Genomic DNA, 14516 nt, shown 5'->3' with positions numbered 1-14516 from the left:
TTCTTCTCAAACAGTTTAATAGCAAATAAACAAAGGGAGGTACCACACTTGGCATATACAAAATGACTTCTTGTTGGTGTGTCTGTGCAATTAAAACAGCTTTAAGTTTCCCAGTGGGACAAAAAGAAACCACACACAAAGGAAGAAAATTCCTTAATACGTACTCGCTTGTTCCAAACTTGTAACAAAACTTTCATTTTTAAATCCACTACACAAATTCCGTGATCAGAAAAGCAACATATGCTTCTATTATTCTAAATCATTAAAGTAAAATCCATAATTTTTCTACAAAGTACAACACAATTTCACACAAAAAAGACATTTTGTTTTGCAAATCAAACAAGAAAAAGGAACAGTTCAAACAAGGTAAAGAAAAGCTTTGCTACAACATAATCACGACTGAGTTGATTAAATCCTGTTACTGCTGAACAGACTACATTTGGTCATAGTGGCAATTTGTTTTCTTGTCACATTTGTGAATCACTTTACATTGTTTTCTAGTAGAAAAGGCAAAAAACTGTACAAAACCCCTAGTGTTAAATACAATGTTTGTACCAATAAAAAAGCCCACAGGTTTGTTTCCAAAATGTAAATTTTCTTTTTTTTTAAATTATTCACAAAAAGCAGCCAGAAATAAAAGGCAGCTGCTGCTTTACTGTCTCAAATCCATTAAAACCACCACAGAATAATTAAAACAACCAAAGAAAGGAAAGAAGAAAGAAAAGCAACATCCAATGTTTGGCATTTTGGTTTTCTCCAGAGTTTTTTTCCCCACAGGATTCCCCAGAGTTCCTCATGGAACTAAATGCGCATTGTAAAGAAATGTATTGGCAAAATTAATCAATACATTGCAGGGTCTAGACTTCCCCTGCCATAAGACATCCCTGTGCATTACGACTTTGAGCCTAAGAGCAACCATCTCACAGCTGTACCCCCAGATAATGCAGCCATAACCTCTTTTCAAGCAACTCACTCTCAAAACGGTGATGATCACAAGATTGAGGAAAAAGCTAACTACGCATATTCATCTTACAAACATGGAGAAATGATTACTCACTCAGCCTAGGGCAGACAATTGTGTCTAAAGCCCTCCCTCCACCTGGCCTAGATATAAGACCCCCCCCCCCCCGCCACAGTCCTACTCTTCAAAAATTTTCTTCATGCTCCTTCTTCCTGTCAAAGTTCCTTCATAGCTTCCTCACACCACTTTGTCCCTTGTGTGATTAGGCACCTACCACAGGATCTTCCTGCAGGTGCCGCAAAACCCAGTACTAAGTCTCAGCTTTTGTAATAGATTGTATGTGCTGCAAGGCTAAAGCATGCTTCCCAAAGAAGGAAGATCTGTCCTATTTTTTTCATCAGGTCAGAAAAGAAAAACAAAACAACACCCTGCATGACTCCTTACCCAAATTAAGAACAAAAAAAAATGTCTCTAGAGAGAGATTCCCCAGCTAAGGCCCCTGAGTAAAGGAGCCGGGGTTGGTACCCTGTTCAGGTAACAGCTAGTAGGCTGTTATATTGTGCTTGTCACTTGGGGAAAGAGCCAGCAGTTTTGTGCCTAAGCTTACAGATTCCTTCTGTGGGATACACAGAACATGCTGCTTCAAGTGTGAAAACAGGAGAGCCAATCAAGCTTCCATCCACTGAGATATGATGGTGTTAAACCTCACACAGAAAACCATATATTAAACAAGCGGTAAAAATTAAGGCTACCCCAGAAGAGCTTTCGCTCCAATGGATCTTAGAAGCAATATTACTGCAAACATCCCACATCTTCCCGCCAATCTTCTATCCCTGCCACCACCTCCATAACAGTGCAAGCAAGCCCCCCTGAGACCTTTCCATAGCTGTGATGATAGAGCAAGGTGCAGCTATTGTATAAAGCAGTCCAAATGCACAGGAGATGTCCTTATGTGACACATGACCACAAGTCTGGCATCCAAAAATGGATAGCTTTGAAATCTATTAAATTGCTCAGTTTTTGCACAAACTATAGAAAACAGAGGTGAAGGGTGCATATATACGAGATTGTGAAGAACACAGCAGGAAACATGCAAAACGTTTACAAGGGCATTATTTGAGTTTAAAAAAAAAACCAAAAAACAAAATCTCACATTTTGCTGAGGAGATTGTAGTTACAAAAAACTAAGCATGCTAGGGTTTAACGAAATACAACATCAACTTTGATTAAACTTTCACTGCAGACAGAGGCTGATAATCACACAGGAAGGAAAAAACAGTAAGTGCCGGGGCAAAAATGCAGCTACAATCAGGAGAAAGTGTAGTTCAAGTGTTTTCTGCTGAGGCTACTCAAGTCAAAGAATACATGCTGTCTCCTCAAGCACAGAAAGTAGATTCAGCAAAATGTGACCAGAAGCCTCCTGAAAGTTTTAAGTTGCATCATTTTACTTTTTCCTTCAAAGATCTGCTTTAAAAACTAAGCACACAGAAAAAACTAAGCCTAGAAGTGATTGGCTGTATGATCACAGAAATACAAATACTCCACGAGGTATGCTAGCAAGGCTGCTCCGAAGACAATTACAAAGAATCAGAATCACAAAATCAAGTGGTTATCTTACGAAGTTCTAGAAAAATAGAATTCTTTTATATTCAAATGCAAGTTTAAATATTCTCCTTCAGCAGTCTTTCTAGCAAAACCAATTTGGCAGCACAAAAAAAGGAAAGAAACAAAAAGAAAGAAACATAATAAAAATACACATCAGCATCAAAGTCAACACAAGGTCAAAAGGTGAGAGTTCAAGCATCAGAGAAGCTGAAGAGACAAGGATTTGGACGATGTACTTGAACGCCACATCGACATGCTTTAGGCACAACGATGAACAAACGGCAGGAATCTAGAAAAAAACAAACCAGAAAGAAGGAGACCCACTGAGTTACACAGAGCAGTACATCCAAACAGAGAGAGAGAGAGAACAGGAATGGGCACTGTACAATGAGACCTCTTGGGGAGGGGAATTGACAGGGAAGGGCAGCACATGCTAACAATGAACAAGTAAAAGTTGAAGTGCATAAGACATCAAATAAATGTTAAACTGTCAGATACCAAATGAAAGCAGAGGCCTTAGATTCCTAGAGACACTGACTACAGACTAGATTATGGTTGAATGGCACACAGATGGTTCTGCATTCACTATGGCCCTACTGCCACACTCTTCCTAGCTTAACTTGAGGAAGACACCGTAGAAAATTTCTGCTGGTAGAACCTGACTCCATAAAATACAGTTCCAGGGCTTATACCCATTCAGGGAGATTAAGAGCCTAAGCGACAGGAGACACAAAAGGATTCTTGGGGGGTGGGGGGTGGAATTAATGGCTGAGACACTGTCTTCTTTCCTATCACAGAACATGCTTATGTAGTAGCAGTCCAAGAAAACCATCCTACTTGTTTCAAACTGTTATTTAGTAAACAGCAATGATGGTTGTTGGTTTTACAAGAAACAGATCACATAAAGGTACGTAAGTGGAACTGAAACCCCTATAAAATAGGAAAGAATTAAGACTTGATTTGCAAGTTAAGACTTGCACCAACCGAGCCCTTTTAGACTATGAAATCTGAAAAGAAATATCTGCAATTAATTCAATAAATAAATTCTGCTCCCACAGAAACTCTACAGTCACTGTTGCCAGTTTGACTGGGAGGAATTTTGTCTGCAACACCCTGAGATTTTCAGAGCTGATCTAATCTCTAATGTACAACACAAGGGTCAATTTGTAAGGGAAAATACACTTAAGCTCTTCAGAAAGCATTCTGTTTAATAAGATGGTAGTCATGGGGGGGGGGAAGCAAATGATAGGAGAAAAGGTGAGCTTCTGAAGTCTAATTACAGTCAAAGGCATATTATGCCTTCCTGAACTAAACATATCCATGTATTACAGCACACTGACCAAAAGCCATCTTCTATTTTTATGTGTGAATTCTTAATGGGTGTTCAGTTGTGTGTTCTGTCTACAAGGACTAAGCTATAATAAGATAGATAATTTTAGAATTATCTTGGGTGGGGGGGAAGCAATATGTTCAGTAAGAAAATATAGTGAGGCTTACAGAAATTAACTGTGCCAGGCTAAAAGCAGCCTTTAAGACTATTTGTTCATAATACGTCAGACACACCAAGTAGAATCAGAAAAGTAGATTGTATCCTGCTGATTCTTGTAAACATGTACATGTCAAGGGGAAAACATGCTCTGATTAAAAAGAAAATTTTATATGGCTAATTCAATCATAGTCACCCACACAGAATTAATTATGAACAGAAAGTAGCTCTTTGGGAAGAGGTACTCTTCAATATTTGTTCCATGAATGCCACATCTGCTCCAAATAAGGCCTTTTAATTTTATGTGTCATTATTTGCTGCAGCTTCATGTCCACATATTAACAAACACGCACTTTATTCAAAGGATCTAAAATATGCCTACAATTTTGTTGGTTAAATTCAGGACTAATATAGACAGTTGTCTTAAAAAAACATGAAGCAAACTAAAATAGGTGCACTTTTAAATTTGATCTGTTTGTTGTGTTGATCAAAACAAAGATGACTGATCTAATTTGCCTCAAAGTAATTGCCAATAAGATTATATCCAGGGCTCCCTGCCAAAGGATCGGCACAAATCTGGAAAAGGAAAAATAAAGGGGGAGAGACACACTGGGGGGCGGGGGGGCGGGACAGCATAACAAACTGGATCAAAATTAGGTTCTCTGTAAATTCTATCCCAAAGACTTTTTTCTGGCAAAGCACGTACAGCAAGATTAACTGAGTGAGTTAACTGAGAAGAAAGGTGTATTTTGGTTCAAGTTTTCTAATTGAAGTAATTCAGAGAAGTACCACAGAAGGCCCAAGAACTCTGTCAATATGCATCAAAGAACTAATTCTTCGAATTTAAACAGGAAAGGTTTGCTTTTGCATTAGTATCATTCAGGATGAGAGTATTAGGTATAGATCACAATGTTTTATAGGAAAAGTTACATACAAATATTGTAATTTTAACCAGAGGTTATTTGCCTCTGTGGTTATGATCAACGCATATAAACAGAACATGAAAATTATGGGTACTACATAAAAGGGTTACTGAGTGGACTGTTTATAGAAAAGCTATCATGGGTGGTCAAAAGAAAACAAAGACAAGGATTCAAGGGCAGGGGACAGAGAAGATACTGGAAGGAGAGACTATAGGGATACTTGAGCACAGTTTTCCCCTTTCATTTGTTCACAGCATTAATTCTTTTCCTATTTAGCAGTTTGTCCAGCTGCAAATAGGCGACTGAAATCAGTAGTTTTATTTACGCACATTGTTGTATGTATGTGTAAAACAATCATATTCAGGATTATGCAAATCCTGTTTTTTCCAGTGAAATAATTTAGATTAATAAATATTCTCCATCCTGGAGCAGTATAAAACTTCTATAAAAATAGAAACAACATTCTTGGTTTATATCAGGTTGCAAATGGAGCAGCTGCTCCCAACCATGACCTTTTTTTTCCTGAAAAGTATATTATTTATTTAAAAAAATCCCATGACAACTCTGAAGTCTCAACACTCCAACAAGTTTTTTTTCTCAGAATATCAGGACACACTTTTCCTAGTGCACAAAATTCAAATGTATACAGTTCACCTAAGCGTATGTATATATTTCTGAATAGACCCAAATACTCAACACAGAAGGGTTCCATATGCCAGCGCAAATGGGAAATTTGGCAATCTGACCATTCAACCTTTGCCATCACTATGCATGCTTTATGATACTGACAGTTGAATTTTACTACTCAGTCCAACAAGGTTACAAACAAGTTTTCACCAACAATACTTCCAATTTGACTAGAAAAGATCACTTCAACCTGAGATAGATGGCCTTATTACTTCTGAGGTTTAACACACCAGGGGACCCAGTCCCTGGTTATGCTCGATTCTAGTAGTGAGCCACACAGCGCCTGACACATTAACATTGCGTTTCAGGCTTGATGGGCCTTTAGGATCCTCCCGATGGGAGTGGACAGGAAGCCAATTTTTTTTATTTGCTCTCTTCTTCTCACTGGCAAGTCTTTTCAACATCTGATTCCAAACCCAAAGACTAGAGGATTGGCTAGTGCACTGTGAAAAAGTAGGATCACCAAAAGGAATACATAGAAGAATATAACTGAGAAAGAAGGAGCAAACAAAATCTATACACAACACTGTAAACTTTCCCACTGAAAGAGGTGGATTTTTGTGGCCCTAGGGACAAGTGCTACTGTGACTTCTTACCATGGCTCAGGCCAGAATGTCAAAGTTCCCTTTAGTCCCATGTAATGTGTATACAAAAAAACACTTAACACTTTGGCAAATCCACAGGTGTGTAAAATAGTAGATGAGTATTAGAGGGGAAATAATCTGGACTGAAATATTTAGGCATTGGGCTACAAACACTATAAGAAATCAAGGTCACCAAGATTCAGTGCTGAGTCAGCAATTCATGTGTAGCCCTTTCTGTTGTATGCTAGCACCTGTACTCAAAGGAAAACTGCAGGTCAGTAATTCTGATATAAAAAAATTAAAACTGACCTTTGGGCCAATGTGATCTAGGAGACCTCAGCTTTCAATCAGGAAAGCAAAAGCAAAAGCAACAAGACTTTTAAAAAGACATCTGCCAGTTTAGTTCTAAATTGTGCTTCTGAATATTGATTTTACTATCATTCTGTACGTGCAAACTGTGAAATCAGGGCAGAAATTTTATTAAAGCATAAAATGTGAAGCAGTGAATGAATTAAAGTCAGGAATTCCTGGCTTAAAGGTTAAGGTGTATGCCTCGGCATTAGACTCTCTTGATTCAACCCTAGTTTTTATCAAACAAGGCATATGCTTTTCTAAATAGTGAGACACGTTGTAAATTTTAATTCTAGCTGGACTGTAAATATTTGCTCAGAGGACATCATTGGATCATTATGTAAACTATCACTATACTCACTGCACTATACAAATGTACAATAGTATTATAATTACTGCAGTTTTCCTTTAATACATGAATATTTTTGCCCAACTTCTTTTCTCCCTCTCCAAAGACAGATTCAATATAAACTCCTCACTTAAGGCATCTGGGAAAACGAGAGTCTGGCAAAGACTGGAAGTGGGCAGGGATGGCCTATTGCCTAAGCCACCAAGCACTGTGGATTCAGATCCCTCCCCAACCCATATCATCAATGTATTTTAGGGTCCAGCAATAAATCTGTCCCCTTCTCTTTATGCCAGTCATGCAGTGTCAGTTCCAAATGCATATGCTACCTTCCCTTCTCTATCCCCCACCCAGTGGCTGGCATTGGTCCTTCTCAACGCACACTGGTTACAACACAGCAAACTTAAAAAGATCACCAATATGGCACCTAAACTCCAAAGTAAAACACTGGAAACAAAAGCACAAACTTGTCCTCCATCCGAAGAAGAATTCCCAGTAGAGGCTGCAGCTGAGTCTTCAGGAGATGTGTCAGATAGAATGACATGTATCAGTTTCCATGACTGTAAAAATACAGCCTTAAAGAGTTTCCGAATCACCAAGCGCACTCCTCCCCAACTTACCAGAAGATCCTTTTCACTCCAGTTCCAGAGGGGAGGGGCGCTCAGTATGGCTTGCTGTCATTCTTTGAGCGCTTCAGTTGTACTTTCAGTCGTTTCATGCCAATCTGAAATCCATTCATTGACTGAATGGCAGCCTGTGCAGAGACTGGATTGTCATAACTTACAAAACCTGAGAAAATGAAGACAGAACATGTGAAAAAATGGCAGAATAAGCTTTGAACATTGCAAACTGATAATACGCCTACAAAGTTGAAGTATGTAAAATGATAATGGATTTTAAAAAGTCACCAGTGAGGCTATAGTTTCCCTACAAGATAGTACAAAGATAAGTCAGAATGCTGTTCTGAGCTATAACCTATAACTGAAAATGAGCTTTCAAAAATAAATATTGGGGCCTGATCCTATTTCCTAGCAATAGCACCATCCAGTCTGAGGAAAGTGGAGCTGAGCTGGAAAGTTTGGTCCTGTTACAGATAAACATAAAGGCATCACTCATCCTCCCAACTGGAAGGCAGTTTGCTTGAAAATCGAAAATGGTGGTGGAGTATAAGTATGAAAGAGACAGATTCCTAAAAGTAAACGCTACAGGTAAAATTATTTTACAATTCTGAGAAATTATGAATGTTCATTAGGAATAGATTTACATTCAGAAGAATTAAAGAAGAAAAGTGAGTGCTGTAGACAACTGGAGTGCAATGGCATGAATTAAAGAATAGAGTAAATAAAAGAATGCTTAACTTGAATCACTAAATTCCTTGGATACTCACTAAATTCCTTCCTAACAAACAATTTTATTCTGAGATAGCAAAGCACCAAATACATACAGGAATAAACCTGAATGATTTCCAACAGAAGTTGTGTGCATGTAATCTGACTAAGAATGAAACCAAAGGAAGAATATAGAATAAGTAACATTGCTAAGTAAATTGAATTAGGAAACTCAAATTATTCAAAGAAATTTGTCTTCTTATACTTGTGTGTGATGGGGATGTGCTTACACTCACGTTCCCTTCTGGCAGGAATCCCTTGCACCTCTTGTACTGCTGGCTCTGAAAACTTCAATTTTGAGGAGCACAGGGAGCTGTCATCAGAGGGGAAGGAGCCAAAAACTTGTATGCACAATTTTTAATAAAATTACAAATCAACAAACAGGAAAAAACCCTGGAAGTTATCAAGCACTTGGCAGAATACTAGGGGTGTCCGCGCAAAAAAAAAAAAAAAAATCAGGAATGGCATGCTTACTGTTAAATACTAGAAGTATTAATGTTGTATTAGAAAGTTGTTCTGGAAATATTAGAATAATACTCCTGTTATTTATTTAATTATAAGGATAAGCATACCCTTCTTAACTTTTCCATATGAAAAATGGGGGGAGGGAGGAAGGAAAGGTCCTGCCCCCAAGATGGTTGGTGGCACCCTATTCTCCCGAATTTTAATAGGCTTAATTTTCAATGGGAAGACCCCACTGAAATAAAATGTAAAATGGAAATATTTCCTACTGATCAGCTGTGGAGAGCTGAAATAGTATCTCTTTAAAATTTTGACATTATATCCTATAGAGCCAGTCAGGTCTACTGCTTGGATAAGGTTCAGAACCAGTCAGGACTAAACCTTCCCAGTGAGACTGAGCCCACCCCACACATCTTATCTTTGGGAGGCCTGGGGCAGTGTTGCTCCCTGCCAGCAGCCACAGGGTTGTGTTCCACCTCTAAGACCTTTAATCCCCTTTCCAGCTCTGCTGTTTGTGGCTTGGGATTCTTTTGACACAACCAAGACCCATGAGAGACAGAAGCCTGCCACAGCCACCATCATCATTGTTACTCAGCTCAATAGAACTAGAACAGAACTTAAAGGGCCTGGAGGTGGAATACAGCCCTAGAGTCATCTGCAGATTGAATGTGTGAAGCATGCTTGCACATTCTCACTAGTATGGTAAGTCAAGGACTGATTCCAGACCTTTTCTGGGCCGCAGATCTGGTTGGCCCTGTAGGAAATGATGGCCCTTTATATTTTAAAGGGCCATTATTTTCTAATGTGGTAGACTCCCAAGCCTGGAAGCTAGATGTTCCCACTGAATTTAAAATTTTGCTTAAATTTGTATTACTTCATAAACTACAACACAGTGGCTTGGATCTAGTGGAGGAAGGATTTCTGTGAATGGGAGGGGGAGGCAATACTTGACTATTTACCTCTTTTGCTGCAGATCTCCCCACCCAAGCAACATATTGAGTTGGGGAGGGGGGACATTTGGGACTGCAGTGAGAGGGGAGAAGCAATTAAGTACTGTTCCACAGAATTAAATTCTCATGGCAGACTATAAATGACAAAAATAAATAAATCTCAGAAGACATTCTAAAGTCTTATTAAGAGAGTAGATACCCTTCACTCTTGTGTTAGCTACTTGAATCCCCTAAGAGGTATATACAGAAATGTCATTTCCATTTTAACGTTTTCATTCTCAAGGACAAGTTTCTTCCACATTAATCTAACACCTTCCAGGGGAAAGGAGCTAAAAATGTTTCTGCACATCTGAAAGTATTAAATTACTGCACTTCTTTCACTATTCAAGAGTCTCAATATTCCACCTATTTCCTCTGACAACCCTCCTCCCCTAAATAGCTAGTATTTCTATTATTCTCCACTTCTACAACCCCTCCAACTTTACCCAACATACCAAAGCACTTGCTCAGATTGGTCTGCTTGTCAATGAAAACCTTGGCAGAGACAACATTCCCAAATGGCATGAACATCTGCAGCAGGTCTTGGTCCCCAAATTCCTGGGGGAGGTGGTAGATGAAAAGATTGGCTCCCTCTGGACCTTTAACACATCCATTTAGAAAAAGTTCAACAACAGCATAATTCCCTTGGCCTTCACCAATTCATAACACTGCCCATTTTTGCATCTTAAAACAGCACTACAACTCTAGGCTTGATAGTGCCAGAGACATCCATTTCTCAATTCAAACTCAGCCTTGTTAGTAAAAAAAAACGAATCAATTTTCTGCCCTAAAGCAACAGTTAACAGTGTTCCTTGATCAATAAGAATGAAAATGTGGTTTTTTCTTGGCTTCTTCAGTGATTCTCCTTCTCCACACACTTTTCAGTGAAATCACCATTGGCTCATTGCGCCTATTACTGATAGGAGAATAATGGAATACAGAAACAAAGCTTAACCTATTGGTAAAGGCAATACTGGTACCTCAATCTGGCAGACTGAAAAAGCCACATATAAAAATTAAGATGAAAGATTAGGTGCAAAATCAGCTTCTGAGTTCCTGCACTTCAAATTCCCCCAAGCCATTCAATATTGTATTCATCACCAGCCCTCAATGTAGAATACATGAATTTGCCTTCATTCTTCATAAAAGCATCATCTGATGAAAAATTGGTAACATCTGTCTAAGCCAAGAAACTGTAGTCACTTCAACCACAAAATTACTAGGTGGCTTTAGGTAATGTGCTGTTGCTCTCAAACTTAGATTCCCCACACCCAAAAGAGTAATACTACTGGCCTTAAAAGGTCTGTCATAAGGATTAAGGAGAATGTATGTGATGAACTTTATACATGTCTATGAAAAGACATGTTCAAGAAAAAGCTCTGTGTACTGCACCATGTGTGAAAGATACCCACTTATTCAAACCCTTCCACCAGTACCTCCCACCTACCTTCCTTTTGACTTCCTGCTGCACCAATACTCTGCTGTGTTAACATACTCTGATTGTAGAGTGTGGGCAATGCAGCAGCAGCATATTGTTGAATCCCAGAGTATGCCTGAGATAATGCCTCCATTGTGCTACCCGTGCCATTTGAAAGGCCGCTACTGCCCAGTCCACCATTTAAGGCTGCCATTCCTATGCATGAAAACAGAATAGGTGTTAATAAATTACTGGCTTATCAATCAGTTGTTGTTTAAATCTTTATTACTGAGGAGACATCTTGGAGAATCCCAAAAAGATGGCTCATAATAAAAATAACATTGTCTTCTCTTCCATTCATCTTAAACTCACCTGCTAAAGAGCCAACATTGAGACCTGCAGTAGCTCCTGCAAGTGTTTGCAATGCTCCAAGAGAAGCCATTGGGTTAACAGATGAACTGCTACTGGAACTGGGGGATGAACCTGCTATTAAAATGGCAGAGTTAAACACCACTAACAGTTTCCAATTCCAATTCTAATCTTTATCCAATTACACTGAAAGGTAAGGAATTTCCCCCAAAAATTGTTTCGATAACTATGCTGGGAATTCTTCCAGCCTAGCTCACAGGGTTGTTGTGAGGATAAAACTGAGAGGAGAGCACATATATCTACTGGAGCTCTCTGGAGGACAGGTAGGATGAAAAGGCAATGGATAGAGGTATGTTGGGAATTTGTATGACCACAGAATATTCTGATTATTCATTTACTAACATTTTATGCTGCTCAATTTGGGTTCATTGGTGTCAGTTATTTGTTTGAAGGCCAATCTGCAAGTAATAATTGCTTCTCTATTTACTGATAAAGAGCAATCGTTTTATTTTTCAGGTGAGCTGCAGCTCTTACAAATGAACAAAAGGTGTTCTCTTGCCAATTTAAGAGCAGCACACAAACAAAATTTGCTTAGTAATAAAGAGTTTTCCCAACATGCAATTCCAATTGTAAGAGCTTATAAGCAAGGTGGGGAGAACTCTCTTGAGCGGACAGAATTTAACACTAGGGGTGTGTGCTTGGGTTTCCAATATGGCCCTGATTCAGTATTTCCAAATCAGCCACAGCATCACTGAGCTGATTTGGAAAGCTTCAGGTAGAGCAGCAGCTGCTCAGCACTTTTTTGCTGTTTGCAAACAGCAAGAAAAGTGCTGCTTTCAAGATTCCTGCTCTTTTTTACCCGGTGGGAGGGGGGAGGAGGAGGGGGCTGTAATGACTCACTACAACCCCATCCTTCCCCCTCCCATTGGTTAAAAAAAGGCAGGAAGCTCAAAGCAGGAAACAGCAAACAGCAGGAAAACTGCTGCTTTGGGCTGCCTGCCTTATTGTACCTGATGGGAGGGGGGAGGAGGGGGATGTAGTGACTAGTGAGTGACTCGGCAGAAAGGGGAAGAGGGAGGGAGACCAGAGAAGGGAGGGGCTAGTCAGGGAGTGTCAAATCCCTGCAGCATCTCTCCTTTCAGTCAATGGGGATTCTCTGGAAGGAGAGTGCCTTTTTTGAAATGCTGCAGGGATTTCAATTGGAGACTTGCCTTTTAGCCAGCTTCTATTTTGCCCCAGCCTAGAGAGTCATTAAGACTGGTGCCTGCTTCCTGCTGGTTTGTCTCTGTGGTGGTCTGGGCTGTCACTTGGCTAGCCTGCCTGCATCTGTATTACTGTGATGTAATATTAATGCTGTTACCCACCCTGAACCCGTTTGTGCGGAGGGCAGGCAAGAAATATAATAAATGAATCTATCTGAAATGATTTCTTGGTTTGTGTGATTCTCTGGTGTGATGGTTGGCTCTCATAGGCACAATACAGAGTGGCTGGCAAGCCTGCTCTGGGGATGCTGGGGAATTTTGGGGCACATGTGTTTAGTTCTGTTGGGCTTTCCCAAGGATGAGCTTGCATTCAGGAACATGCCTCTGTTGTGGTACCCTTGCCCTGTGCGTAAGTGCCCCTGGGAAAGAAATTTTAAAAGTTCTCAGCATAGAGAACAATGGAGAGTGGCTAGCCAGCCTGCTCTGGGGGTGCTGGGGAATTTTGGGTGTGTGTGTCTTTGGTTGTGTTGGGCTGTTGGGGGTAGATTGTAAGGTGGAGTCTGCTTGTGACCATGGACGCCACAATCCATGTGCTTCTGCTGTGGGAGACTGGTTTTTCCCCCACAATGGGAACCAATGGAGAGTGTGTGGCCAGTTTGTGCAGGGATGCTTGGTATTTGGGTGGGGGGGGGTCAGTTTGATTCTGTTGGGCTGTGTGGGGTGTAGCTTGTAAGTGGCAGTGTGGCTGTGGCCATTGGCAGCCACAGTTCTGCTGTGGGAGTCTTGTTTTCCCCACAGTAGATGGAAATGGGGTAGCTGAGGGCACCCCCTTTGGGGGGCCATAAAATGCCCCCCCGGTTCAATCTCCCTGAAACTTAAGGGGGTCATGAGAGGATAGTTATGAGTAGGTCCCCTCTTAAGTGGGTGGATTTTGCTTGCAAAATGCCACCACAGCTCCCTATTTGGCTCCCCTAGAGAACTTCTTCATTAGCTCCCCTAGTTTTCCACTCAGAGCCTCGCTACAAGTGACATCTTACACGCGAACGGCACTTGATCATTTTCGCAAGTCTTTCTGGGAATTGAAGTCCCTCTCCCCCACCCCTTTTCTTTCTGTTCCTTCCCCCCTCTGTTAGAATGCTTGCCTGAAGAGACGGAGAAAGCCTACGACAGCAGCTTTTGCAAATAGTCTTGATGGGGGGTGGGGGATACTCTGGAGAAAGCTGACATGTCGGTGAAGTCCTAGTGTCCTTTCAGTGATCTTTGGGGGCGGGCAGCTGTAACTTTGCTAATCGTCTTGCTGGGGGGGAAATGCTCTGAAGAAAGCTGAGAAAGTCGCAGCTGCCCACCCCCAAAGATCATTGAGAACAGGCTTGAGACTGGAGGAGCAATTTGCAAAAGCAGGCTTTCTCTGTCTCTTCAGGCAGCCATTCTAACAGAGGGGAAGGAACAGAAAGAAAAGGGGTGGGGGAGAGGGACTTCAATTTCCAGAAAGACTTGCGAAAATGATCAAGTGCTGTTCGCGTGTAAGATGTCACTTGTAGTGAGGCTCTTAGAGAATAATGGAGCTTAGAGGAGGATAGGGGCACCTTCTTTGGGAGGCTATAGACTACCCCCCCAAAGTCCAATCTCCCTGAAACTTGGTAGGTCGTAAGAGGTCAAGTAGGAGTAGATTCCCTGAAAATTTGCTGCATTTTGCTCACAAAATGCCACCCTTATCCCCTTAGATAGTCCCAGGTTTTCCCCATA

At 40.6% G+C, this 14516-nt stretch overlaps 1 protein-coding gene across 4 annotated transcripts in view; it reads right to left on the bottom strand.

Moving 5' to 3' along the window:
* CELF1 (CUGBP Elav-like family member 1) overlaps positions 1 to 14516 on the bottom strand; it is a 74961-nt gene continuing 60445 nt past the window's right edge. For 2 of the 4 annotated variants that reach the window (XM_054972552.1, XM_054972553.1), the window contains exons 10-14: positions 11572 to 11685; positions 11230 to 11415; positions 10238 to 10381; positions 7564 to 7732; positions 1 to 2855 (exon numbers count right to left, since the gene is read on the bottom strand). In XM_054972552.1, coding sequence (XP_054828527.1) covers positions 7605 to 7732; positions 10238 to 10381; positions 11230 to 11415; positions 11572 to 11685 — 572 coding nt within the window. In that variant the 3' untranslated portion in view covers positions 1 to 2855; positions 7564 to 7604. The remainder of the gene's footprint in view (positions 2856 to 7563; positions 7733 to 10237; positions 10382 to 11229; positions 11416 to 11571; positions 11686 to 14516) is intronic. The other 2 variants (XM_054972554.1, XM_054972551.1) reach the window with 1 other exon arrangement.

This window comes from Eublepharis macularius, chromosome 2, assembly GCF_028583425.1.
Source record: "Eublepharis macularius isolate TG4126 chromosome 2, MPM_Emac_v1.0, whole genome shotgun sequence".
NCBI lineage: Eukaryota > Metazoa > Chordata > Lepidosauria > Squamata > Eublepharidae > Eublepharis > Eublepharis macularius.
This window is presented reverse-complemented; position numbering and strand designations above follow the sequence as displayed.